Consider the following 27,783-nt stretch of genomic DNA (forward strand, 5'->3'; position numbering starts at 1 on the left):
GGTGTTATTTCAATCTTCCTCCATTTATTGGCCATTACAATTTCCATCTACTAATTTCTTCAAGTATTTCTAAACAGTCTGAGTGAATAATAATCTCGGCAACCCAGAACCAAACTTTATGTAAGCAATGGGGTTCTGGTGGGGGAGGTTATTTGGCATAGCGGGTTGTGAAACAGTGGTATTATACAAAGGCTGGTTCTAATCCTGAATACTGATTGGTTAAAACCGCATTCCAGCCGGTGACTATTCCACAAATTACCACCGGCTAAATCTATGACCTTAAAATGCCTATTTACTCTGTTCCACCTGACTGCACAATCCACTGTCTCATCAGCCCAGCCAGGCAATTGATAAACTTGATCTCCACTATAAAAAGCATCTAGACATTATCTCACATTTCTTTTAGACTAAAATGTTATTTTCAACAGCGGAGATTTGTATATACCTCGATCTCCAACTGTCCTATAGTAATGAATGAGACAGACATGTAAGGCAGCGTTTCTAAGCCAGTCGAAATCATGAATCAGCTGGCATAATTTTTATGGATATATACAAAGAAATGTAAATTGAAAAAAGGTCAAACGAAACGAAGTGTATCTAGTTTGCAGTATTCCCAGCTTCAGTTTGAAGTGATTGTGTTAGCTAGCTGTGTTGTTGGCTTGCTCCTCTGAACAAAAGTGTCCTGACGAGAGCACATTTTCTAAACCAGGCAAAATCGCTCATCATTAACTCATTGTTATGGATGTATCCAAATAAATGGCACTAGAAAACAGCTTAAACAAAGGCAAATGCATCTACTTTGCTGTTATTTTGGCTGCACTGTTTGACGTGACTGAGTTAGCCGTAGTTGGCTAGCTAGCAAGCAAGGGATACGAACGTTGCCAGCCAGTATGGCAATGGTACATTTAGAACAATGACTGGGTCGTGTCTCTGGTAGCAACCCTAGATTTGTTTCAGGACTATATCTTGTGGAAGGATGAAATACTATGAATACATTTAAAAAATATATGTTTTTAATGAAAATATGTCAATCATTATTTTAGTATGTTGGTAACCCCTTGTATAAAAGTGATAATGCCCTCGAAGTCGGTGTTTGGAGGATATATTGACTTCGTCTCGGGCCTAACAACACCCGTGCCAAAATATCCTCCAAACACTGGCTTCTCGGGCATTATCACATAATTAGACAAATTCCACACACCCGAGCCTTCCGAAATTCAAAGGGTGCCAGACAGATGCGTTCAGTTCGGTTCAACGTTTGCTAGGTTTCGTGACAGTTTGTAATGAACAACACGTTACCCCAAAACGGTACGTACTGTTCTTAAACAGCCTTGGAGCTACACTTGCTTCCATTTGGTGGGTGTGGTCTGATCAATATGGGTGTGACCACTTGAAATCGCAAAACTCGTGCAGCACTTCATACACAATCGCCCTCTGGGCCGTCATAATCACGTCGTTCTTCAACTGACCATTCAGAACTGTTTCCGTTTCCGTTGAATTAAACGTTGAACTCCGTTTTGTTGTACTGAAAGCACCCCTGGCCATTTCGTTGAATTGAACCTTGCACACATAGAGCTGGTGTCAGTCTATGCCTTATATTCAGACCTGCCTTATTAAATAACCAGGAAACTGTTATTGATTATGAGAAGCACATGTAATCGTTATATTTGTATGTGGTTATGATGTATTATATGAGTAATTGCTCTTAATTGAAGAGGTGAATTGTTTGTTCCTTTTGCCATGCTCAGGTAGGGGGCTTGTCAATCGGAGCTGCGTTCGGGAGCGGCAATTATCCTGTGGTGTTGCAGTGGGTGTGTTCGAGCGGTAAGGCTAACGAAGCCGGCTATAGACGAAAGTCGGCGCGTGAAGTCGGGGAGGTGCATATGTGACAACCAAAAATCGGACCCTGTAGTGGTTTTCCAACAACAAGAGACCAATCAGAACAGCAGGAAACCAACTCGAGATATCAAGCCAACTGTTGACAAAAACAAAAACAATAAAGGAGATGGTTGATCTCTCTGCATCGTGGTCAAAATCAGGTCCAGGAGCGCTAGATATGCAAACAAACTGTTTTGAACTTTGACTCGAACCTGAACCAGAATTAATTGTATTGGGACAGTTGCATGCTTAACTTGTGAGAGTAGTGTAATGGCCAACAATGCATACTCACTGCAGTTGAGTTCCTCAGTGTGGAGTACAGTCAGATGCTGTCCTCTGGTGGCTAGTTCCAAATATACCCCACACTGTTGCCCTTGGTGACTCTTTACAGTCTTCCTGTTTGCTACAGTAGGTAGCGCCAGTGAGCTTCAGGGCAGCCATTTATCAGAGAGCAGGATGTGGGGGTTTACTGAGACACACACAGGTCTGTCTGCCATACATACACATACACAGCGATGCAGTAAAATAAGCAGAGCTGAGCAGAAGCAGTTATGGAGTTGCGAGCTGAACTGCTGAAGTCCATCTGGTATGCTTTCACCTCTTTGGACGTGGAGAAGAGTGGGAAGGTATCCAAGTCCCAGCTAAAGGTGAGAGGTCAGGGGTCAAGTCGGGGGGCAGTATAGTGGTCAAAGAGCAGGGAGGATGGGATTGATTTTCTTCAGTGTCTCTCTGCCCTTCCAATGTGTTGGTTTGTGTGTTATTGACGTTTTTACACTTAACTGTTTTTGTTAATCTTTTCAGCATATTTTCCTTGTTTTTAGGAAAATTATATTTTTATGTAATTGGCATCAGAAGTTGTTTTATTTGTTTATTTATTGATCTAGTCAGGTCAACCCCATTAGATGAGACACTTTATTTTCAAGATCTGATCTCTTTCCTGTTAGCTCAATGCGTGGGTGTGATATGTCCTTTAGCATGAGCTACACAGCACTGTATACTGATTGGTGTCTTAGATAATGTTATTGCTTGATCAAACCCCTTCTATTGGAATTTGATCACATTCGTAATTAACTTCATCATTGCACAGCCCAAGTTTTGACTTTTGGCCCCCCTCCTCAAGTGTAGAATAACAAACACATGACTGTAACTGGGCTAATTTCTGGGATTATGTTTGGGCCAGACTATGGAGAAAGAATCGTCAATAATCTGCTATGGCGATAGGCCTATCTTTATGTTCAGAGGCAGACCCTCTCTGAGCCCCCTCATGATTCTGGGGGGCTGGTGGTGTGTTATTGCACTGGTGTTTGGGTGAATACGTGTGTGCTGTATTGTCATGTGTTATGGGTCAGTGATGTTGTGTTGCGTTGTTTGTGGGATCAGGCATTGTGACGTTTCTAATCCCAGTCACACTGAGGGGCTTGGGCTCTGTGTCCCAGCCGGCGCTATAACGACATTGTCAAAGAGTCCCTGTGTCTCACCACCTCCGTCTCCTTGCTCTAAGACTACAGGCAGTTGAAATTGACATTTTGATTTTATAAAATAAAAAAATAAATGTATTTCTGTATTTCTGTCTGTCTGTCTGTCTGTCTGTCTGTCTGTCTGTCTGTCTGTCTGTCTGTCTGTCTGTCTGTCTGTCTCTGTCTTGTAGGTTTTGTCTCATAATCTGTACCCTGTGTTGATGAGATTTACGTTATGTTTCATAATCTGTACCCTGTGTTGATGAGATTTAGGTTTTGTTTCATAATCTGTACCCTGTGTTGATGAGATTTAGGTTTTGTTTCATAATCTGTACCCTGTGTTGATGAGATGTAGGTTTTGTCTCATAATCTGTACTCTGTGTTGATGAGGTAGGTGTTGTCTCATAACCTGTAATCTGTGTTGATGAGGTAGGTGTTGTCTCATAATCTGTACTCTGTGTTGATGAGGTAGGTGTTGTCTCATAATCTATACTCTGTGTTGATGAGGTAGGTGTTGTCTCATAATCTGTACACTGCGCTGAACATCCCCCACGACCCTGTGGCTCTAGAGGACCACTTCAGAGACGATGATGATGGGCCGGTGTCCAACCAGGGGTACATGCCCTACCTCAACAAATTTATACTGGACAAGGTACTGTACACACACACACACACACACACACACACACACACACACACACACACACACACACACACACACACACACACACACACACACACACACACACACACACACACACACACTTGACATCCTCTCTTTCTGACCCCAGGTGGTTGAGGGCACATTTGATAAGGAGAATGTAGATGTGTTCTGCTGGACTCTCTGTGCCAAAAAGAACTACCGGCCTAAAGATGGCGTGGGTGTTCTGCTTGATAAAGACGCCTTCCATCTCTGGTGCATCTTCAACTTCCTGTCTGAGGACAAGTATCCACTGATCCTGGCCCCAGAGGAGGTGAGTTCTTAGCCCTGGACGTATAATCCAAAATAATTTTCCTCTTTTCTTCCTTACGTTCATCAACCTTTCATGCAAATCTTTTAATAATGTCAATGGGAGATTCTGTCTCAAGTTCAGATTTGTCCCATTATGTGTCCCATTCATTCCCTATTGGCCCTCTCAGGTGGAATACCTCCTGAAGAAGATCTGCTTAGCCATGAGTGTGGAGCTTAGCTGTGTGGACATGGAGGATTTCATATCCCAGGAGCCTGTGCAGCTGAGTGGCATCACAGTGTGGGCCTTCCTGGACTTTGTCAACACCGGGAGGCTGACCAGAGGCGTGGAGAATGACTCTGTCACCATGGCAATAGACAAGGTCTACCAGGAGATAGTGGGCAATATCATAAAAGAGGTGCTTTTAAGATAAAGATTATTAGAAATGTTTGTGTTGGTGTGCATGTAATATGCATGTAATAAACTTATAAAGTATAACAGTATTTATATAATTAGGCATGTGTAACTTTGTGTGGGTGGATGTAACTGTCCTCAGGGGTATCTGTGGAAGAAGGGTCACTTGCGGAGGAACTGGAACGAGCGCTGGTTCTCTCTCCGGCCCAGTACTCTGCATTACTACGTCAGTGAGGACCGCAAGGAGTGTAAAGGCTGTATCGAGCTGGACCACAACTGCTGTGTAGAGGTACACAATGCTGGGTTATGTAGAATAGAAGGCACAGCTGGGCCGAGAGATTTGTTCAGAGAGCAAGGCTTCATGGTAGCATGTATAGAATGAATATGACCCCATTCTTTATAACAATAAGAACGTTGGAGTGTGCAAGTTGTTGTTATGGTTATTTTCTCACCGCAGTGTTGTGGTTGCACTGACAGGTGCTACCAGAGAAGGAAGGGAAGAGGTGTATGTTCTGTGTGAAGACGCTAACTAAGACCTACGAGATGAGCGCCCCCGACACCAAGCAGAGACAGGAGTGGACCACAGGTCAGAGATCATACTCTCTACTGTACACTACACACACACACTGTGTTGGTAACCACAGGCACATTAATAATAATAATAATAAATTACATTTACAGACATAAATCACAAAGCTCTTTTGGCACATATTCTACTAGCCCAGTCTAAAAATACTAGCCTCGGGCCCAAGCTTAACTTTGTTCCTGCAGCGATCCAGACAGCCATCCGTCTGTGTGTAGAGGGGAAGAACTCCCTGCATAAGGACCTGAAGCTGCGACGCAGAAAGCTAAGGGAGGAGAGGGAGAGGAGGCGCACCACCAAGGAGGAGGAGCTACAACGTCTGTGCCTCCTCCAGGGGGAGAAAGAGAGCAAGCTGGCCGAGCTGGAGCTCCTACAGGTGTGTGTGTGTGTGTGTGTGTGTGTGTGTGTGTGTGTGTGTGTGTGTGTGTGTGTGTGTGTGTGTGTGTGTGTGTGTGTGAGTGAGTGAGTGAGTGAGTGAGTGAGTGAGTGAGTGAGTGAGTGAGTGAGTGAGTGAGTGAGTGAGTGAGTGAGTGAGTGAGTGAGTGAGAACTATGAAGAAAACAAAACTTTGGATAGCTATGTGATAAAAGCATCACAATAACCTCTGTTATATTTGTTGGTATCATCGGTGTACAGGAGGCGCAGAGGCACTCCCAGGCAGCACTGCTGCAGGAGGAGCAGAAGAGGAGACAGAAACATGAGGAGCTGCAGAGAACCCTGCAGGACCAGCTACAGCAGGCTGAAGAGGTGAGAGGCTAAGGAGATGAGGAGGAGGAGATTAGCCGGGTAAGGAAAGAAGGTTGAGGTAAGAGGAGGACGGAGAAGAGGAGAGAGGAGAAGAGAAGGTGAGAAGGATAAGTAGAGGAGAAGGAAGGTGTGAGACAATGAGAAGAAGGACCCAACATACATGTCTAACTCTAAAGATCTTTAAGGATTTAACTGTGGCTTTGTCCTGGTTTAAGTGTGTGTTTGTCGTGGGCCAGGAGCGGGACAACATGCAGGCGGAGATGGCCCTAAAGGATGCGGAGACGGACCGCCAGAAGAAGAGGATCAGGGAGCTGGAGGAGATGCAGGTCCGCCTGGAGGAGGCTCTGCACCAGGAGATTAGAGCTAGACAGAACGAGGAGGCCTACCGCCTCGCACAGGCCAGGTAACACACACACACACACACATACATGTATACTGTATGTACAATATACACACACACACACACACACACACACACACACACACACACACACACACACACACACACACAGGTAGCAAACATCATGGAAAAGGACTATCTGACTATCTTACACCCCCCCTGACACGTACATGTCTTCTGTAAATGTCTAACACTTCTTAGTGCTCACTCTGTGCTCACAGTTTCCTGTCATTTCAGTCTGTTACCGCAAAGTCACACAAAAAATGAAGGTAGGGGGACGTTTCACGTTGGAAGTGTTGGCCTTGACCTGCTAGCTACAGTGTGTGCTTCATTTTGTGAAATCTGCAAATCACAATTGCATATTTTTAAAGATAAGTTAACCCAAATCAAAAACTAGCCAAACCAAAATGAACACTGGTATTAATCTGAAGTTGTACCTCCGTTTATCTAAAATGCAAGGAACCCTCAGTCATACACACACACACAGCTGTGTTTGTTGGTAGACGTGTTTGTTCTCAGAAAAACGCCAACGATTTCCTGTTATCTCTGCTCATTACTTGTGGTTTGTCTGCTTTCTCAGGAACTGAACATCTTAAGGTGTTCTTTTCTTTTTTTGACCCCCTAGAAGAGCTCAGGTTTAGTTTTTCCATAACCCTGCTCTCTGATTGGTCCCTTCGTTATGACATTGTCACAATTGTGCTCTCTGACTGGTCCCTTGATAATGACATTGTCATAACCCTGTTCTCTGATCCATCCCCATAACCGTGTTGTCTTATTGGTCCCTTCATAATGACACGGTCATAACCCTGCTCTCTGATTGGTCCTTGATTATGAAATTGTCATACCTCTGCTCTCTGATTTGTCCCATCATAATGCCATTGTAATAACTCTGCTCTCTGATTAGTTTATCATAATGACATCATCATAACACGTCTCTCTGATTGGTCCTTCATAATGACATCTTCATAACCCTGCTCTCTGATTGGTCCCTTCATAATGTCAACGACACATACAATAAGGAAATCAGGACACCAACAGAAGTTTTAGAATACAGTACACAATAAGTGGGCATCCCTAATCTGTAACTGTAACATTATTAACATTGGTCCAACCAACTAATTTTAGAGCTCCAACAGGGCTTGAAATGTAGTGTGATTAGAACCCTGCATAAGGATTCTTTCCTTCTCTCTCTTCACCATCAGTCTGCTGGTGGAGGAGGAGGAGAAGATGAAGGTCCTGCTGGCCCTCCAAGAGGAACAGGAGCAGTACATCCTGAAGACCCAGAGAGAGAAGCAGGAGCTGAGGCAGGAGATGGTAACCAAGTCCCAGGCTTTGGAGGAGGCCCAACACCAGCTGGAGAAGGTTCGGGCCAACCGGCACAGAATGGACCAGGACATTGCAGTGAGTGCAAAAAAATCGGTATCGGACCCTAGATCTTCTGCTAAATAGAAATCTGGGAACTACTTTGCATAAAACTTTACCTACTCGACAGCTACTCTACTATACTACTCAATTTACACACTTGCCCCCTTCCCCCCCTTCCCCAATACATATACTATAAATTGTGCCTTCCAGTATTATACTTATGCTAACATTTTTATTCTATTCTACTGACTTTTACTTTATTTTCGTATTATTATTTTTCACTATTTCCTATTGTTGTTGCATTGTCGAGAAGGAACCTGCTAGTAAGCAGTTCGTTAGACAAGGTATACCATATGTATCCCGTACATACGACTAGTAAAACTTGAAACTACTCATCAAGAAATTATAGTCCGGTTAACTACCTTTGCTGCCCCGTTTCTGTGTGATCGGGAATGCATGTGAACGAGCATAATGTGGATGGCAAGATAACGGGACGGCAAGATAACGGGACGGCAAGATAATGTTCAGGATCTTAGACACTGGTCAAAAGTTTTAGAGCACCTACTCATTCTAGGGTTTTTCTTTATTTTTACTGTTTTCTACATCAAAACTATGAAATAACACATATTGAATAATGTAGTAACCCAAAAAGTGTTAATCAAATCGAAATATATTTTATATTTGTGATTCTTCAAATAGCCACCCTTTGCCTTGATGACAGTTTTGCCCACTCTTGGCATTCTCTCAACCAGCTTCATGAGGTAGTCACCTGGAATGCATTTCAATTAACAGGTGTGCCTTGATAAAAGTTAATTTGTGGAATTTCTTTCCTTCTTAATGCATTTGAGCCAATCAGTTGTGTTGTGACAAGGTGGGGGGACAACGAGAAAGAGAAACAACAATCCAAGGTCAGTCAATATGGAACATTTCAAGAACTTTGAAAGTTTCTTAAAGTGCAGTCGCAAAAACCATCAAGCACTATGATGAAACTGGCTCTCATGAGGACCGCCACAAGAATGAAAGACTCAGAGTTACCTCTGCTGCAGTTCATTAGAGTTACCAGTCTCAGAAATTGCAGCCCAAATAAATGCTTCAACATCAACTGTTCAGAGGAGTCTGCGTGAATCAGGCCTTCATGGTGAATTGCTGCAAAGAAACCACTACTAAAGGAAGAAGAGACTTGCTTGGGCCAAGAAACACAAGCAATGACATTAGACCAGTGGAAATCTGTCCTTTGATCTTGAGTCCAAATTGGAGATTTTTGGTTCCAATCGCTGTGTCTTTGTGAGACGCGGTGTGGGTGAACGGATGATCTCCGCATGTGTATTTTCCACCGTAAAGCATGGAGGAGGAGGTGTGATGGTGTGGGGGTGCTTTGCTGGTGACACTGTGATTTATTTTGAATGCAAGGGACACTTAACCAGCATGGCTACCATAGCATTCTGCAGCGATACACCATCCCATCTGGTTTGGGCTTAATGGGACTATCATTTATTTTTCAACAGGACAATGACCCAACACACCTCCAGGCTGTGTAAGGGCTATTTGACCAAGAAGTAGAGTGATGGAGTGCTGCATCAGATGACCTGGCCTCCACAATCCCGCGGCCTCAACCCAATTGAGATGGTTTGGGATGAGTCGGACCGCAGAGTAAAGGAAAAGCAGCCAACAAGTGCTCAGCATATATGGGAACTCCTTCGAGACTGTTGGAAAAGCATTCCAGGTGAAGCTGGTTGAGAGAATGCCAAGAGTGTGCAAAGCTGTCTTCAAGGCAAAAGGTGGCTATTTGAAGAATCTCAAATATAAAATATATTTTGATTTGATTAACACTTTTTTGGTTACTACATGATTCCATATGTGTTATTTCATAGTTCTACAATGTAGAAAATAGTAAAAATAAAGAAAAACCCTTGAATGAGTAGGTGTTCTAAAACTTTTGACCGGCAGTGTAGATAGATGTTATGCAGTACTTTCCCCACTATGATGACTATTTAGTAGTTGCTGTATGTGTGTCAGTGTGCACGTTATGTTTTGTCCTTCTTGTCCGATAAACATCTCAAAATGAAGCACAGCTGCCTCTGGATTCAGCATAAAACACAATAATGTCTGAATTGACTCCCCCATTGTCTTCGCTTTCACTCCGTCTCTCATTTTCTTCCCCTTCACCTTTTCACATTCTTTTTCTCACAACCTCTCTCCCCCCTTCCTCTCCATGGTCTCCCTCAGACTGCTCAGAGGAAGCTGCGGCAGGCCAGCACTAGTGTCAAACACTGGAACGTCCAGATGAACAGACTGATGCATCCTATTGGACCGGGAGGTGAGCTGAGTTGTGAGGGAAGTATTATGGTGTGTAAAGCTAAGTGTGAACAGGTGCCTGTGTCAAACTCCTTGTCCTTCCTGCATTCTCTTTCTTGCTTTCGCTCTGATTCTCTCCTCCCAGAGAGAAGACTCTCACTTGGAGGCTCAGGGGTTCCGGTTGTGCATGGGCCCTCCTTACGAGACCCAAGCCTACGCCTGTACCATCAGAGGAGCGAGGGAGAGAGGGAAAAGGAGAGGGAGAATGAGCAGGAGAACATAGAGGAGAAGGAGTGTGAGGAGAGAGTGAGCATCATAGGGAGAGAGGAGAGGCGTCTGTCTCATGCCTCCAATGGGGACATGGACTGTGCCTGAGGCCCAACACCCCCAAGCCAATGTTAATGTAAATACATACCACTGGGATTGTACTATCAGATCATTTGATATCACCTTTTGTTTAATTAAGAGGATGTATTTTTATGTGAGTATTTTCACCTTTCTTTTCTCTCTCTCCCTGTCCTTACTTGGTCAATTACTATGACGGTAATAATATTAGCAAAATAATGCTAATATTCTTGGTGCTTTCATGGCAGGAAAGTCTTCAAATTTGAACCATAAATGTGTTTATTCTGTAACCTCTTTTAAATTGTAATTGAAAACAAAAGCTCTGTAACAAAAACAGCAGTTGTTAATCAAACAGCATGAGTCTAAATAAATCCACTGGACAACTTGGATGATGACTGTTTTTAACATGTGGGACGAAGAGTTTGAAATGGAAATAAATTATGTATATTGATTGTTACATCATATCCTTTGTGGTTGCGACTTCCTGCTCCTTCTCTTGAAGCAGTCTGCTTTTATATACATCCTCCACCAACCAATGCTGATGACATGTAAAACCCTACAAAAGCTGTCCTCTACCTATGCAGAAAATATGGTCAATAGAGACACCTAGTGGCAGTGTGGTTGACAACAATGGCAATAAAGCAAAATAGAAAGGTAGTGAACAGAATACCATTAGAATAAAATAGAATAGAATACTGTAATATCTCATAGGAAACTTTGCTATCAACAAACTACAGGCATGCATATAACATACATCAAAATACATAAAAAAAAATACATAAATACAAGACAGTCGTGAAGAGGGCATGAAAAAAGTATGAAAAAAAATAAAAATAATAATAATAATAATAATAATTATGAAATGAATTGAAATGTATGCATTCACTACTGTAAGTCGCTCTGGATAGGAGCGTCTGCTAAATGACTAAAATGTAAAATGTAAGGGCACGACAAAACCTATTCCCCCTCAGGAGACTGAAAAGATTAGGCATGGGTCCTCACATCCTCAAAAGGTTCTACAGCTGCCCCATTGAGAGCATCCTGACTGGTTGCATCACTGCCTGGTATGGCAACAGCTCGGGCTCCGACCGCAAGGCACTACAGAGGGTAGTGCGCACTGCCCAGTACATCACGGGGGCCAAGCTTCCTGCTATCCAGGACCTCTATACCAGGCGGTGTCAGAGGAAGGCCCTAAAAATTGTCAAAGACTCCAGCCACCCTAGTCATAGACTGTTCTCTCTGCTGCCGCATGGCAAGCAGTACCGGAGCGCCAAGTCTAGGTCCAAGAGGCTTCTAAACAGCTTCTACCCCCAAGCCATAAGACTCCTGAACATGTAATCAAATGGCTACCTTTCTCGCATGGAACAGCCTTCATTTCTCAGAACAAGAATAGACTGACGAGTTTCAGAATAAAGTTCTTTGTTTCTGGCAATTTTGAGCCTGTAATCGAACCCACAAATGCTGACGCTCCAGATACTCAACTAGTCTAAAGGCCAGTTTTATTGCTTCTTTAATCAGAACTACAGTTTTCAGCTGTGTTAACATAATTGCAAAAGGGTTTTGTAATGATCAATTAGCCTTTTAAAATTATAAAGTTGGATTAGCTAACACAACGTGCCATTGGAACACAGGAGTGATGGTTGCTGATAATGGACCTCTGTATGCCTATGTAGATATTCTATTAAAAATCAGCCGTTTCCAGCTAAAATAGTCATTTACAACATTAACAATGTCTACACTGTATTTCTGATCAATTTGATGTTATTTTAATGGACAACAAATGTGCTTTTCTTTCAAAAACAAGGACATTTCTAAGTCACCTCAAACTTTTGAACAGTAGTGTATATATATATCGGGTGGTGATTAAATGGTGATTAAATAATCACCATCCAATCATGAATAATTATCATATAGTGTGTGGCATAATAACACGTTCCTTCTGTGGGTTACTGACAGTCACAGAAACATAGGGAGTGGTGTATTTATTATTATTACTGATGGGACTATAGTTTTTTTACCGGATATATCATATTGCTGCAAACGTGCAGGAGTTCTCAAACATATTAACGGTGATTTTACACTTTTAACATGTTTTTTCTTTCCACAACGAGTAGGTCAGACTGGGTAAAGAATATGGATAACGCGCTGTGCACGTTCATTCCTAAAGTCTAAGTAAATAATTTGTAGGATAAACGTGAACTTTGCTCGTGTTGTTATTTGTACCGTAAAATCGATACAGTGACCGCACTGACACTCGACACTACAATGTACGCGTTCATCGGATGGTGTGACGTCAAACCACGACGACAGAAGTGCGTGTGACAGATCGTGGAGCTGCGCTAGACTGAAGAAAAACAAAAAACTTTGGGAATAACATGTCCTTCTACAGTTCGACCAACATGCTCTGTCTATTAACGTACGAGATATGCAACGAATGAACTAATAGGCGACAAGCGTATTATATTTATGTTTAAAAAAGTCGCAATTCGAGTTTGTCAGATAGAAGAAGCTGGGAAAACAGAAATAACGTTCCGTGTGTTTTTTAATGAACGTGGAATAAGATTCGGGGAACACATCAGCAGGCGTAATTCGGACTCTCCAGGATCCAACTACCTACTGCTTGGAACAATTGTTTGCATGCAGCAAAGGTAAAATTATATAAACTTGACCTTAACCAACGTTAGCATATCGTAAAGCTTGCCTAAACTACACACATAGCTAACCAGCTAACGTTAGTACTGTAACCAGCTCACATAAAATTAGCTAGCTAAGTTAAATAGCTAACGGTAACTTTTAGAGTAAAATGACAACAAGCTAGTTAAACTGTGGGTCAAATGTCTCGGCATGGGACAAATACATGTGTTTTTGTGTTGTTGTGGATATATGAAACATCATGCCAAGCATTAGAATCAAATGAGGTGCTAATCAGTTAGCTAGCACGCAAGCTATTTTAGCTATCCAGTTAACTGCTGGCTATCAAAATCCTGTCTGTTTAGTTTGCTGACAAACTACCTTGGGTCATCAATTTGAATACTGTACATATTTCAACATTTACAAACGTGTCTAACTAACGTTACCAATGTGTGGTTACTTACCTAGTTTTCATTTTTACTAGCCGGATGACTATAACTAGATGCTAATATGGCTAGCCAGCTCTAAGACAGTGTGTGTGTGTGTGTGTGTGTGTGTGTGTAACAAACGTTAGCTAACTGAAGTTCCCATTTATCGCAAACCATGTCTGCTTTGGTGACAGAATATCTATGACCTGATGATATAACTACTACTAGACATGATAACCTCGAGTAAACAGTAAAAATCTAGTTTTACGACAGTGAGTGTTAGCTACCATCTGCTTCCCTTTTCAATAATCAAAATAGTTGATTATGGTATTGTAATAACATTTGGTATATATTAAATATGACACGCTATAGCTATTAGCTAAATTATATGTAGCTATAATTATGCAAAAAAGTTGTAACTGAAAATATTGTTTTTTTTTTTCATCTCAATTTACAACTTCATTACAACTGAGCGTTTTGTTCAGTGTTTCATCTAATTCAGTAGGAATTCCACCAGTGACCCATTCATTCCTTCAGTTTGCAGGATGACAGGTTTCCAGCTTATCATACCAGTGAAATATACGACTTGGAGAAAGGGACATGTCCGATATAGTTACATTGACACTTGATTCCACCATGTCCCTACTTCACAAACAGAAAATGAAGCAGTTCAACTAAAGGTTGAACCATAGTGAATCCTCGGTTGTTTTAGCAGTTGATCAGGTTTTGAGTTGGCCTAGTTGTGGTTTGCTTTTCTATCGAGTAGAGCATTAGTGGAAAGAGTTGCGTAATGGCTGTACTAGTGTTTGTGTTAAAGGCTAATGTCAGGGATGTGTTTACTGTTTGTAGTGCTGTGACGATACAAGTATGGCAATATTTTTTTCCATGACAAAAATGAAATCACGAAGAAGACTTAATTCTTTGGTCCTTTAAAAACCTGCTGTATGTAAAATATTTTGTGCTATAGCTTGAAAAATAAATAAACGTGACTCTGAATGACAACATAATGATGTTTGTTTCCAACATTAGGGCTGTTTTCCTGAAGAAGTTCATTCCGCTTCGTGTTTTGTTTCCTTGACATGAGACTAACGACTATCTGGTATCGTCCTGGCCCTACTATCCAGTAGAGCATTAGTGGAAACAGTTGCGTAATGGCTGTGTTTGAGTTTCTCCCAAACTCTTGTTCCCCCAGTAGATACCAGAGAGAAGCAGCCCACACTGTGGGCCGAAGGGCACTCGGAATACAGAGTAGAAACGATGATGATGCCGTTGTGTTATCATCAACTGTCTAGCCTCTCTGTGTGTGTGTGTTAGTCTTTTCTCGGTTTCTCGCATATACTCCCTCAGTCTTTCTTTCCTTCGATCCTATTTCAGTTCATCCCCATCAGTCCATCTTTTACTACCTCTTCAACTCCCACAAACTCTCCAACACTTACTCATTAAATCACTCTCTTTCTGTCCCCCCCTCCTGTTCTCTCTCTTCCTCTTTTACCCCTGCTTCCCCCTTTGGGGGGCTTTATGGCAGGGAGTAACACTGTCTGTCTGGAGAGTTGAGTTTCCTTCCTTCCTTGTACCCAGTGCATTAATGCTAGCTCTGTCTCTCTCTCAGCTCTCTTGGTGGTGAGCTGTTACACATACACACACACACACGTCTGGCTGTGGGGGTCATTTTAGACTAGCTGGGGGGTAGGCCTAGCTAATGTCAGGGATGTGTTTACCATTGTTTGTGGGGCTTACGATATAAGTATCACACTTTTGTTTCATGGCAAAAATGGAAACAAGAAGCACAGAACTCTTTGGTCCATTAAAAACCAGCTGTATATAAGATATTGTGTGCTATAGCTTGAAAAATAAATAAACGTGACTCTGAATGACAACATAATGATGTTTGTTTCCAACATTGTAGCTGTTTTCCTAAAGAAGTTAAATCCGCATCGTGTTTTGTTTCCTTGCCACTATACTAACGAGTATCGCGATACTGGTATCGTCCTGGCCCTAGTTGTTTGTATAGATTGGTCAAAATCTTCCCGTTGTCGAGCCAGGTAGCAATTAACAAGCAACAGTTGTTTGCCAGCAGAGTCTGTAAGCAGGGTTTAAAGGGTCTGTGAATAGCACTCTCTTCAGAAAGTGGGTGGATCTATCCAATTAGATGCTTAATTGCATTACTCAACTTATTATGGGTTTAGTGGTCATGAAGCAAGATAAGCTACCAGCTCTGGGGTGCATCTCAGTGATATGGGCCCGTTGCAGTGGGCAAACGAGCTTATTGGACAAAGGCTTCTTTACTCTATTTGTTTAGTTTAACTTAGTAGTTAATATAACTATAGAGGTTAGCAAGCCAGGGGTCTTTAAACTTTTCTTGCCCAGGGACACCCTCCCAGGCAAACCGGCGACCCAGGAACCCCTTGATGGCAAGGAGAAGTAATCAACATTTTAAGATGAATAGATTTGGTAGACAGTTTTTCATTATTTTGACCTCCCCACATTATAATTGGATGAGGAAGTGTAAATTCTAACAAGGCTTATTAGCTTGAAAGGTAACTTAAAACACATTTTCACTAAGAGCAGCTGTTTAGCTAGTTAAACAAAGGTTATCCATGTCTTGGCAAAAATGTACGTCCAAGTCAAGAAAGCTTACCAGCAGCCAGCGGCACTTGCCGCCAGGGTTACAGTCAATTCTATTTCAATTCAGGAAGTACACTGAAATTCAAATTCCCTTCAATGCTTTTCAATTAGGAAAAAATTGAGCTGAGGTTGACTTTCTGAATTGAAATGGAATTGACCCCAACCCATCTTGTCGCCTATTTGTAGGCTTTGAAAAAGCACCTATGTCAGATTGTGTAATTGGCTCCAATGTGTGTAATTTGCTCAATAATAGGAGTTGAGGAAGAGAACATAAAAAAAAATGATCCTCTTTTCTACATTAGGTAGGTAATAAAAAAGTGTATTGTTGCTAGCAATATTCATAACATTGTTTTAGTACATTTGTAAAAATATTTTTGTGTGTGTGTTATACCCTAGCTATAAGCATCTAGCCACGCTTTTCGTGGAAGCAGAATATAATGCTACAGTTGGCATCTTGGCGTCTGTGATGTTCATGTTAAATGACTGTGTCCCTTTAACAGCGCACAAGAGTTATGGACTAAGGGAGAGAGATCCGAAGGAAGAAAGCCAATCTAAAATGTAAGAGTACAGGGCAGAATGTATATAAACGAGCCCAGGGTTCACATATTCCTCACATTGGATTCCCCTTTTATTACTAAGAACCGCTCCACCACAGGGTCATGTTCTTTTTTTATTCTAGAAACAAAAGTCCTCCTCAGCCTATCATTTGATCATGTCTTTGGCATTTGGGTAGACATTGGTAATATTTAATGTACAATGTATTTTCTGTGATTATTGAAGTGAACAACAGCAGTTTTAGTTGTAGTGGCACTACACCCGACTGGAGCTGTGTGGAGGACGCGTTGTGTGGTTTCACACCTCATCGGACTGACTAGGCAGTGAGTTACCACTGTGTGAAAGGACACACTTGTGGGTTGGCTTGTGCATGTCTGCTGATGTTGATTCATTCGTGCTGCAATGGGAGGTACAGCAGGCACTTGTTAGTGCCAATTGGTGATTTACAAATGTCCTGTACAAGTTTTTCCATGTCATTGTAGTTTGTTTATGGTCGGTGTTGTGTGTGTATTTTAGGAGGATGTAGTCAGGGTTGCAAAATTCCAGTAACTTTCTCAAAATTCCCCAGTTTTAAGGAAGGTTACCATAATTGTGCAACCCTAGGAGAATGTAATGTCAGGACTGTAATGGTCTGTCCATGTTCCTTCTAAGTCATTTGCTTTAAATACTTATACAGTAACAGTTGGGCTTTGGGCTATATATCATCTTAAAATGTTGTGATGTGGAGTAAGATTTATACAATGTTCTTTCATTGTTTAGAAAACCAGGAGCAAGGCTACCTGTTGTAGCCATAAGCATAGACCTAGTTGAAGTTTATAGGCTAGTATTTTGTATTTCGCAAGGATGTTGCAAGAACTTCCAAAACGTTTGTGTTTTGTGTGGAAGATTCATCTGTCCACATTGACACTAAGCCTTGTTGATTCTTTCTTTCATAAGCAACACACTACAGTCACAACTAAGTTACTAGGCCTATATCTGCTGCCTTCAGTGAATCATGACTTGTAGTTAAGTTTCCACCTGGGTGAGTTTAGACTTGTCCACCCACACACAACCTGTCATATTGGTTTGCCCTAGTAGAAGCATGTTTGAAAGGGGTCATTTTGTCTCTTATGACTGTGTTAATGGAAACCAGTCCATTCATGCTTTCAGTATACGACAGAAACCTGTAAACTAGATTGCAAATGCACCCATATACGTCATGAATATAGAATGTGTAGACTTGACTGATGTTTAATATTGTGGTGGCATTCATATCTTTGGGGTAAGAGATGCAAGTAAGAACAGGCAGAATTCATCTAGGTCAGTTGAAGAGCTAGTAGTTGATGAGCTCCATAGAATCCACCTACGCCATGTTCCCCTCCTTTTAAAAGACTCCCTCTGGTCTTTCACAATGTGTGTTTACCACTGATCTGGGTCGGAGGTGAAAGGTTGTCCCATTCAGTGTGTTTTAGTGGGCAGGGAGGGAGGAGCAGCAGTTCATCTGCTCTGTTTCACATGAGAGGAGAGATTGGGGGGGGGGGGGGGACAGGGTGGAGAAAAGGGACTGGGGTTGGAACATGAGAGGACTCAGGAAATGCACAATTAACAACATCAATCACCCACACAGAGTTCCACAAACAGGGACCAGACAGAGACCTGTTGAAATACTGGTACAATTCAACCCTACTGCCCTTCCTCGAAGCAATCACAGATCTCTGAGAGCATTATTGGTGAAAGTAATTGGGTGGAAACTTCGCCAGTAAACTCTGACCTTGATTGGCTCTATTGTAGTGCTGAGCGATTAGTGCTTTGAGGTCGGTTCGATTAAGGGGGGGGGAAAAAATCACTTTTAAATTTGTATTAAATGCACTATGTATTATGTGGGTTGAATGCTGTAACAACACAGAACAAACAATTAATACAATCCCATGATGGTAGTGACTCTCCATTACTGCTTATCACTTATTAACTATCATTTATTTACATTACTTTACTTTAATAAAATATTTCAGTTGTATATATTACATTTGTTTTATTTGATGAATTTATCATTTTTTCCAAGTCATCTCATCTTTATAGAGCTGCTGCCTATGTTGTCTTGACAAAATCACTATTTCAGTAGTTCTTCAGGGTAAATAAGGCATCGTTTTATGACCGCTGAATACTAATTATCAAACACTTAGATCATGTATTTTCAGGTAGAGATGCCTTGCGAAGCAACTGCTCTCTATCCATCTCGATGGCACATTGTTCTCTCTTTTACTTAGCAGGTGTAATTTGATAACAAGATGGCGCCGACAGACATGGTCGCCCTGTTCCTATCTCTTTTAGAGGTCGACCGATTAATCGGAATGGCCGATTTTCAAGTTTTCATGGTAATCGGTATTTTTGGCCACCGATTTGCCGTTTTTTCTTTTTTTAATTGTCTTTTTAGAATATTATTATTATTATTTTTTTTTTTTACACCTTTATTTAACTAGGCAAGTCAGATTAAGAACACATTCTTATTTTCAATGACGGCCTAGGAACGGGGGTTAACGGCCTTGTTCAGGGGGGATTCATTTTTACAACCTTCTGGTTACTAGTCCAATGCTCTAACCACCTGCCTTACATTGCACTCCATGAGGAGCCTGCATGGCAGGCTGACTACCTGTTACGCGAGGGCAGCAAGAAGCCAAGGTAAGTTGCTAGCTAGCATTAAACCTATCTTATAAAAAACGATCAATCTTTACATAATCACTAGTTAACTACACATGGTTGATGATATTACTAGTTTATCTAACGTGTCCTGCGTTGCATATAATCGATGCGGTGCCTGTTAATTTCTCATCGAATCACAGCCTACTTCGACAAACGGGTGATGATTTAACAAGCGCATTAACAAGCGCATTTGCAAAACAATCACTGCCGTTGCACCAATGTACCTAACCATAAACATCAATGCCTTTCTTTAAAATCAATACACAAGTATATATTTTTAAACCTACATATTTAGTTACTATTGCCTGCTAACATGAAATTGTGTCACTGTTCTTGCATTCATTGCCTGGCTCGTTGTGAACTAATTTGCCAGAATTTTACGTAATTATGACATACCATTGAAGGTTGTGCAATGTAACAGGAATATTTAGACTTAGGGATGCCACCCGTTAGATAAAATACGGAACGGTTCCGTATTTCACTGAAAGAAAAAAAAGTTTTGTTTTCGACATGATATTCGACCATATTAATGACCTAAGGCTCGTATTTCTGTGTGTTTATTATATTATAATTAAGTCTATGATTTGATAGAGCAGTCTGCCTGAGCAGTGGTAGGCACCAGCAGGCTCGTAAGCATTCATTCAAACAGCACTTTCGGGCGTTTTGCCAGCAGCTTTCGCAATGCGTTGCGCTGTTTATGACTTCAAGCCTATCAACTCCCAAGATTAGGCTGGTGTAACCGATGTCAAATGGCTAGCTAGTTAGCGGGTGCGCGCTAATAGCGTTTCAAACGTCACTTGCTCTGAGACTTGGGAGTGGTTGTTCCCCTTGCTCTGCATGGGTCACGCTGCTTCAAGGGTGGCTGTTCTCGATGTGTTTCTGGTTCGAGCCCAGGTAGGAGCGAGGAGAGGGACTGAAGCTATACTGTTACACTGGCAATACTAAAGTGCCTATAAGAACATCCAATAGTCAAAGGTATATGAAATACAAATCGTATAGAGAGAAATAGTCCTATAATTCCTATAATAACTACAACCTAAAACTTCTTACCTGGGAATATTGAAGACTCATGTTAAAAGGAACCACCAGCTTTCATATGTTCCCATGTTCTGAGCAAGGCACTTAAACATTAGCTTTCTTACATGGCACATATTGCACTTTTACTTTCTTCTCCAACACTTTGTTTTTGCATTATTTAAACCAAATTGAACATGTTTCATTATTTATTTGAGGCTAAATTGATTTTATTGATGTATTATATTAAGTTAAAATAAGTGTTCATTCAGTATTGTTGTAATTGTCATTATTACAAATAAATAAAACAATCAGCCGATTAATCAATCGGTATCTGCTTTTTTTGGGGGGTCCTCCAATAATCGGTATCGGCGTTGAAAAATCATAATCGGTCGACCTCTAATCTCTTTGTAGTATTTTTTTTCTTTTATAATTATTTTTTCTTACGTTATTTGTTCAGAACATTTATTGCATTATTACCTACAGCCGAAAATAACTAAATGTTACCAAACTCAACCGTTAATCTTTTCCAGTGATGAAGACATGGATGTCTCATGGTATGGTGGGGTATACAAAATTCAAAAGGCACTCGCACATCTGAGCAATCTTTTTTGCTGGTGCATGGCAACAGTTGAACAAGTTGAAGGAAAAAGGAAACCGCACACTGCTCTTGATAGTATCACTGATCTTTAATAAGCTTACGTATCGGCCTCACGGCCTTCGTCAGAGCTTTTATGAATTTTTTTTAAATGGTGGGGTATACAAAATGGGTCAACATTGAGCACCTCTTATCTTCTGAATGTTTTGGCATATACAAATATGTATGAAGAAGTTTTGTTCAAATCAAAAGGGATTGAAATCAAACGGAACGACCCTCCAGCCAGTAGATTAGCTCTGGCCCAGCCAGCCTCTCATTCCTGCTTAAGGATCCGCCCAGACAATGAACTTCTAAAAACAAGATTAAAATGATTCATTATGATCAATGTTAAAAACAGTGTTAAGAATCATTGTAATAATAAATTAATAGTAGTTATTGAAATACAATAATTCAACCTTCAAACATTAAAATATAAATGTGTTTTTCTACATTACAATTTTGAGAAAAAGTTAAATGTTTCTTTGCCGTCTCTTTTAAAACCAAAATCTTCATTGCGTGGACAAGTTTTTCTGATTCCAATATTAAAACATCAACTTATGTGATTTAAGTTTGTACAGAACATTGCAAGATTAAAATTGAGAATTAAGTTTAATTGTGCAAACAATTCATGAGATTCAAACATTGAACACAAAGAAATGATCACTTTGTAGCAAAAGTTGTAACACAAACTCATTTGAAGTTGACAATCAAACTTGCATTCTTAGAACAGTGTTTTTGATGTTGTTTAACTAGTGTGACAAGAAAGCAGCCCAGTCTGTGTCAGACAACCGAGATGCTCTTGCGCTGAAGGGCTCGGGCTCACTGATCATTGACTTCACATCTCCATCATAGTATAAGGTAATGTCTGGCACATAGGGCCAGACAAAAAACATTCCTCACTCCATGCTGCTGCATACAAGTGATCTGCACTTCCTCCCCAATCACCTTCAGTACCTGGCCTACAAAGGAGTGGTCTTTGTAGCTGACAATGACAAAACTGCCTAGACTTTCAGCAAGTGTTGACTTGGCTGCAGCTTCATCTTGCTGTTCCTCAGTAATGGTGTTCTCCTGATGATATTCTTCATTGAAGTTCACTTCCACATCACTGAAACAGGTGTTGCAGATGCTTGCTCTGCTACAGAAGGAAGACACTTCAGTGTTTTATTTTCCCTGCCACTGTGGAGGTGACCAGGTGCAATTTCATGGTTCCTTGGACTCCAGCAAAGTTGTTTGGCACAGCTTCATTGTGCTTCATGACTTCTGTAATCCAAAATAACTTGATGCTCGATCCACTCTTCGAGTAGTTCGAATAACTCCTTGGGAATCTGCACATCCTCCCCCCCGTTGAATGTGTTTGTCTGCACAATGTGTCACAGCCCCACCCATGCCATCTGGTGCCCCCTTCCCGTAACCCTTTTCAGAGACGTTCCAGGTGATTTGTTTGAATTCGTAAATATATGGCTGAGTAGGTATATGTTCTTCTTGTTTCTTTATTGGGTGACGGGACCATCGCTCGTTATGTGGAATGTCGTGATTTGTGGATTCTGTTCTTGACATCTCTTAGGACAGGCTCCAGGTGAGCCCATACTGCTCTCTCATCATGTCTAAGGGAGTCAAATATGGTGGCATAGGACTGGGTTTCCTCTGATGTGTACACAACACTTGTATGGATCGTAGCCTGCTGTCTACTCCCCCCCAAAGTGGAACGCCTGAATTTCTGTGGCCAATTTGCAGAGTCAACAGTAATCTGAGTTCTGACGATAAAGCATTTGCTTGATAAAGGCATCGGCAAATTGACTCTCATTTAATATAGATAGATAGGATAGTAGTTATTTACATAAACTTATTTTCTGTATTAGCTGCTTGATGTGCTATACTATAAAACTGACAAAACACTCTTATCATACGAAACTTGTGTTTTTACATACAAGGAGATAATATGATGTATTTGTGTGTACAAAAAAAGATATATAGATAACTTACTACAAAGACAGACATACATATTGACATCATTCAGTACAACTGTTGAATTTCTGGTAACTACGAATGATCATTTTGGTTACACCGTATGACTTTTCTCACATAAACATGTTTTAGAGGCAACTGCTTATGGACGCATGTGAACACTTCACTTTAACATTAAGTATGTATCTTGAGTATCGCAGTAAAATATAAGCTTTTCAGATAATTCAACATTTTAATTGGTTTTTGGCGGTCGCACCGAATGATCTGATTTTTTGGCTAAAACCTGACAGGAAGTGGAAATGTAAACTTATCAAAGATTTACAAGAGACTTGCTAACCTTTTCTTAACCGAAGGGTATCTCACAGGCATCTTCATGATGTCGCATCCTGTCACATGAGTACCATCGTGTGATTTGATCCAAAATAGTGACCTAATGTCGGTCGCACCGAATGAGAATCATGAAGGCTGTTTATCCAGACATAAGTATTTAAATTATTTAAAACCTTTCTGCCTAAACTGTCTTACCCATACAGATGTATAGTGCAATAGACCCTTAAAAAAATCATGCCAGAATAATTGTTTGACAGTTTTGTTATGATTTGAGATGTCACTTTTTTAACCTTTAGATCACTGAAAGTGACTTTTTCCCCCCCTCACATTTAACCATGAATTATTTTAGGACTTTAGTTACATACTATCAAAATAGTATGTACTGGATGTAGTATGTACTGGCTTACTGGATATCCTATCTAAAAACATTGACCCCTAGTGATCTGATTATTGACTTTGATCTCAGGCCCTTCTTATGAACATATTTTTCCTTTATAAACAAGTCTTTATAAATGTATATTTTCTTTCTACAACTTATAAGCATACACCTAATACGTTCCCCCTCTTAATGATGCTCATTATACATTAAGGTTGAACCAAAATATTACATGTAACAAATATGAAATGAAATATGAAATGATTATGTGAAATTGAATGAAACAATAATGTATGTTGATGCTAATATGATGTACAATATTCCATTATGTTTCTATAAGATAACAATAGCGTAATATATTTCATATGCCATATACAATTGTTTTGACAGTTTCACTAGTTAATTATAATTAACTTAATCATTATGACACACCCCTCACTATTGTCATTGGTTGCACTAATTGCACAGTTTGTCTACATAACCTGGTTCAAGTATTCATGACATTACCATGAGGAAGGCACAGTGATGCTGAAATGTTGGTAAATACCCATTAACTTAGGGATAGGGGGCAGTATTTTCACCAGCCGGATGAAAAATGTACCCAAATTAAACTGCCTGCTACTCGGGCCCAGGAGGTAGGATATGCATATTATTAGTCGATTTGGATAGAAAACACTCTGAAGTTTCTAAAACTGTTTGCATGGTGTCTGTGAGTATAACAGAACTCATATGGCAGGCAAAAACCTGAGAAAAATCCAACCAGGAAGTGGGAAATCTGAGGTTGTAGTTTTTTCAAGTGATTGCCTTTACAGTATACAGTGACTTAGGGTTCATTTTGTACTTCCTAAAGCTTCCACTAGATGTCAACAGTCTTTAGAACCTTGTTTGAGGATTCTATGGTGAATTTGAAGGGAATAACAGCCCAAGGAAGTAGGTGTCCCATTTTAAGGCATGGGTTCAGTCACGCGCATAGACTTGGGAGCGAGCTGAGTTCATATTCATTCCTAAAGAGAACGGATAGGTCCGGTTGGAATTGTATTGAAGATGTATGTTAAAAACAACCTAAAGATTGATTCTATACATCGTTTGACATGTTTCTACAAACTGTAGTATAACTTTTTTGACTTTTCGTCTGGACTAAGTAAGCACGCGCAATGTGGATTTGGATAGTGAACCTTACACGCAAACAAAATGGATGTATTTGGACATTAAGAAACTTTATCAAACATTTATTGTGGAGCTGGGATTCCTGGGAGTGCATTCTGATGAAGATAATCAAAGGTAAGTGAATATTTATAATGTAATTTCTTAGTTTTATTGACTCCAAGATGGCGGGTTTCTGTTTGCTTGTTGTTGGTGTCTTCTGGGCTGTACTCAGATTTTTGCAAATTGTGCTTTCGCCGTGAACCTTTTTTGAAATCTGACAAAACAGTTGCATTTAGAAGTGTATCTATAATTCTGTGCATAACACTTGTATATTGATCAAAGTTTATGATGAGTATTTCTGTAATATGTGTGCTCATTCACCGTAAGGTTTGGAGGGAAAACATTTCTGAACATTACACGCCAATGTAAAATGTTTTTTTGGGATATAAATATGAACTTTATCGAGCAAAACATACATGTATTGTGTAACATTAAGTCCTATGAGTGCCATCTGATGAAGATCATCAAAGGTTAGTGCTTCATTTTTGCTGTATTTCTGTTTTTTGTGACGTCTCTCCTTGCTAGGAAAATGGCTGTGTGGCTTTTCTTGTTTAGGTGGTGTCCTAACATAATCTAATGTTTTGCTTTCGCCGTAAAGCCTTTTTGAAATTGGACAATGTGGTTAGATTAAGGAGAATCTTTAAAATGGTGTATAATACTTGTATGAGTGAGAAATGTTAATTATGAGATTTTTGCTGTTTTGAATTTGCGCTCTGATTTTTCACCGCCTGTTAAGGGGTCACTAAGAGGTTAACCTCTTACATCTAGACGTTCCGCTAGCGGAACACCTGCTCCAATATCCAATGATAGGCGTGGCGCGAATTACAAATTCCTCAAAAATACAAAAACTTCAATTTTTCAAACATATGACTATTTCACAGCATTTTAAAGACAAGACTCTCCTTTATCTAACCACACTGTCCGATTTCAAAAAGGCTTTACAGCGAAAGCAAAACATTAGATTATGTCAGCAGAGTACCCAGCCAGAAATAATCAGACACCCATTTTTCAAGCTAGCATATAATGTCACAAAAAACTCAATCACAGCTAAATGCAGCACTAACCTTTGATGATCTTCATCAGATGACACACCTAGGACATTATGTTATACAATACATGCATGTTTTGTTCAATCAAGTTCATATTTATATCAAAAACCAGCTTTTTACATTAACATGTGACGTTCAGAACTAGCATACCCACCGCAAACCTCCGGTGAATTTACTAAATTACTCACGCTAAACGTTCACAAAAAACATAACAATTATTTTAAGAATTATAGATACAGAATTCCTTTGTGCAATCGAGGTGTCCGGTTTTAAAATAGCTTTTCGTTGAAAGCACATTTTGCAATATTCTGAGTAGATAGCCCAGCCATCACGGCTAGCTATTTAGACACCCACCAAGTTTAGCCCTGACCAAACTCCGATTTACTATTATAAAAGTTTGATTACCTTTGGTGTTCTTTGTCAGAATGCACTCCCAGGACTGCTACTTCAATAACAAATGTTGGTTTGGTTCAAAATAATCCATAGTTATATCCAAATAGCGGCGTTTTGTTCGTGCGTTCAAGACACTATCCGAAGTGTAAATAAGGGTCACGAGCATGGCGCATTTGTGACAAAAGATTTCTAAATATTCCATTACCGTACCTCGAAGCATGTCAACCGCTGTTTAAAATCAATTTTTATGCAATTTTTCTCGTAAAAAAGCGATAATATTCCGACCGGGAATCTGCGTTTAGGTAAACAGACGAAAGAAAACAAAGCATGGGGTCGACTCGGGCACACAGTACTGTGACCAGCCACTATCCAAACGCGCTACTTTTTTTCAGCCAGAGCCTGCAAAGCCACGATTCAGCTTTTTGCCGCCTTCTGAGAGCCCATGGGAGCCGTAGGAAGTGTCACGTAACAGCAGAGATCCCCTGTAATGGATAGAGATAATCAAGAAGGGCAAGAAATTGTCAGACAGGGCACTTCCTGCATGGAATCTTCTCAGGTTTTGGCCTGCCAAATGAGTTCTGTTATACTCACAGACACCATTCAAACAGTTTTAGAAACTTTGGAGTGTTTTCTATCCAAAGCTAATAATTATATGCATATTCTAATTTCTGGGCAGGAGTAATAATCAGATTAAATCGGGTACGTTTTTTATCCGGCTGTGAAAATACTGCCCCCTAGCCATAACAGGTTAAAGCACCTGTGGCAGCGATTACAGCATTGAGTTTTCTTGGAGTTTCTCCCATTCTTCTCTGCAGATCCTCTCAACCTCTGTCAGGTTGGATGGGGAGTGTTGCTGCACAGCTGTTTTCAGGTCCATCCAGAGATGTTTGATCGGGTTCAAGCCCGGGCTCTGGCTGGTCCACTCAGGGACGTTCAGAGACTTGTCCCAAAGCCACTCCTGTGTTGTCTTGGCTGTGTGCTTAGGGTCGTTGTCCTGTTGGAATGTGAACCTTCGCCCAAGTCTGAGGTCCTGAGCCCTCTGGAGCAATCTGCCATCTGTCAATGATGGATTTACGGTGGTGGGGTGTTGGACTGATCTTGTTGATCGTGTACATACCCTCTACAAACTGACTAAATGATGAAAACGATGCTGGTAGCGGAATTCAATACAGCGGAGAGTTCCTACTACAATGCAACTCAAACACAAACCTCCTGAATATCCTAATGATCCATCTAATCCCCGATTTGGGTTTGTAATCCACTCGCAGACAAATGTGGAAAGCGCAGGGCAATCAGACACAGACTTAAAAAATTTAAGAACAAACTTCCCTTACCCACCACCTTGCTGATCAATGCCCAGTCACTGACAGGAAAAGCGGATGAGCTGTAAGCGAATCTGCGCCTCCAACACGAATACTGGGAGGCCTGTTTGCTGGCGTTTACTGAGACTTAGCTGGATGA

At 40.7% G+C, this 27,783-nt stretch overlaps 2 protein-coding genes across 5 annotated transcripts in view; both read left to right on the top strand.

Moving 5' to 3' along the window:
* The first annotated feature begins 2,318 nt into the window (after positions 1-2,318).
* On the top strand, positions 2,319-10,896 carry LOC106583480 (differentially expressed in FDCP 6 homolog). Its single transcript, XM_014167710.2, has 12 exons — positions 2,319-2,525; positions 3,847-3,987; positions 4,127-4,309; positions 4,476-4,703; positions 4,842-4,988; positions 5,177-5,285; positions 5,471-5,658; positions 5,919-6,029; positions 6,266-6,432; positions 7,632-7,830; positions 10,021-10,111; positions 10,235-10,896. The coding sequence occupies exons 1-12, from the start codon at positions 2,430-2,432 to the stop codon at positions 10,462-10,464; spliced, it is 1,890 nt and encodes a 629-aa protein (XP_014023185.1). The 5' UTR covers positions 2,319-2,429; the 3' UTR covers positions 10,465-10,896.
* A 1,816-nt stretch (positions 10,897-12,712) lies between these two features.
* The window catches only part of LOC100136532 (peroxisomal proliferator-activated receptor beta1A), a 54,525-nt gene continuing 39,454 nt past the window's right edge, over positions 12,713-27,783 (top strand). For 2 of the 4 annotated variants that reach the window (XM_014167444.2, XM_045704994.1), the window contains exon 1: positions 12,716-13,082. The gene's annotated coding sequence lies outside the window, so the exon portion shown is untranslated. Of the gene's footprint in view, positions 13,083-16,618; positions 16,677-27,783 lie in introns of all 4 variants that reach the window. The other 2 variants (XM_045704995.1, XM_045704996.1) reach the window with 2 other exon arrangements.

The sequence above is a fragment of the Salmo salar genome, chromosome ssa22 (genome assembly GCF_905237065.1).
Source record: "Salmo salar chromosome ssa22, Ssal_v3.1, whole genome shotgun sequence".
Lineage (NCBI taxonomy): Eukaryota > Metazoa > Chordata > Actinopteri > Salmoniformes > Salmonidae > Salmo > Salmo salar.

What these genes read in the sequence shown, in the direction of transcription:
- LOC106583480 (XM_014167710.2), top strand. Translation starts at nt 2,430, where the DNA reads ATGGAGTTGCGAGCTGAACTGCTGAAGTCCATCTGGTATGCTTTCACC. An exon ending in GAATGGACCAGGACATTGCA is followed by an intron (nt 7,831 to 10,020) that starts GTGAGTGCAAAA and finishes GGTCTCCCTCAG; the next exon opens with ACTGCTCAGAGGAAGCTGCG. An exon ending in GCATCCTATTGGACCGGGAG is followed by an intron (nt 10,112 to 10,234) that starts GTGAGCTGAGTT and finishes CTCTCCTCCCAG; the next exon opens with AGAGAAGACTCTCACTTGGA.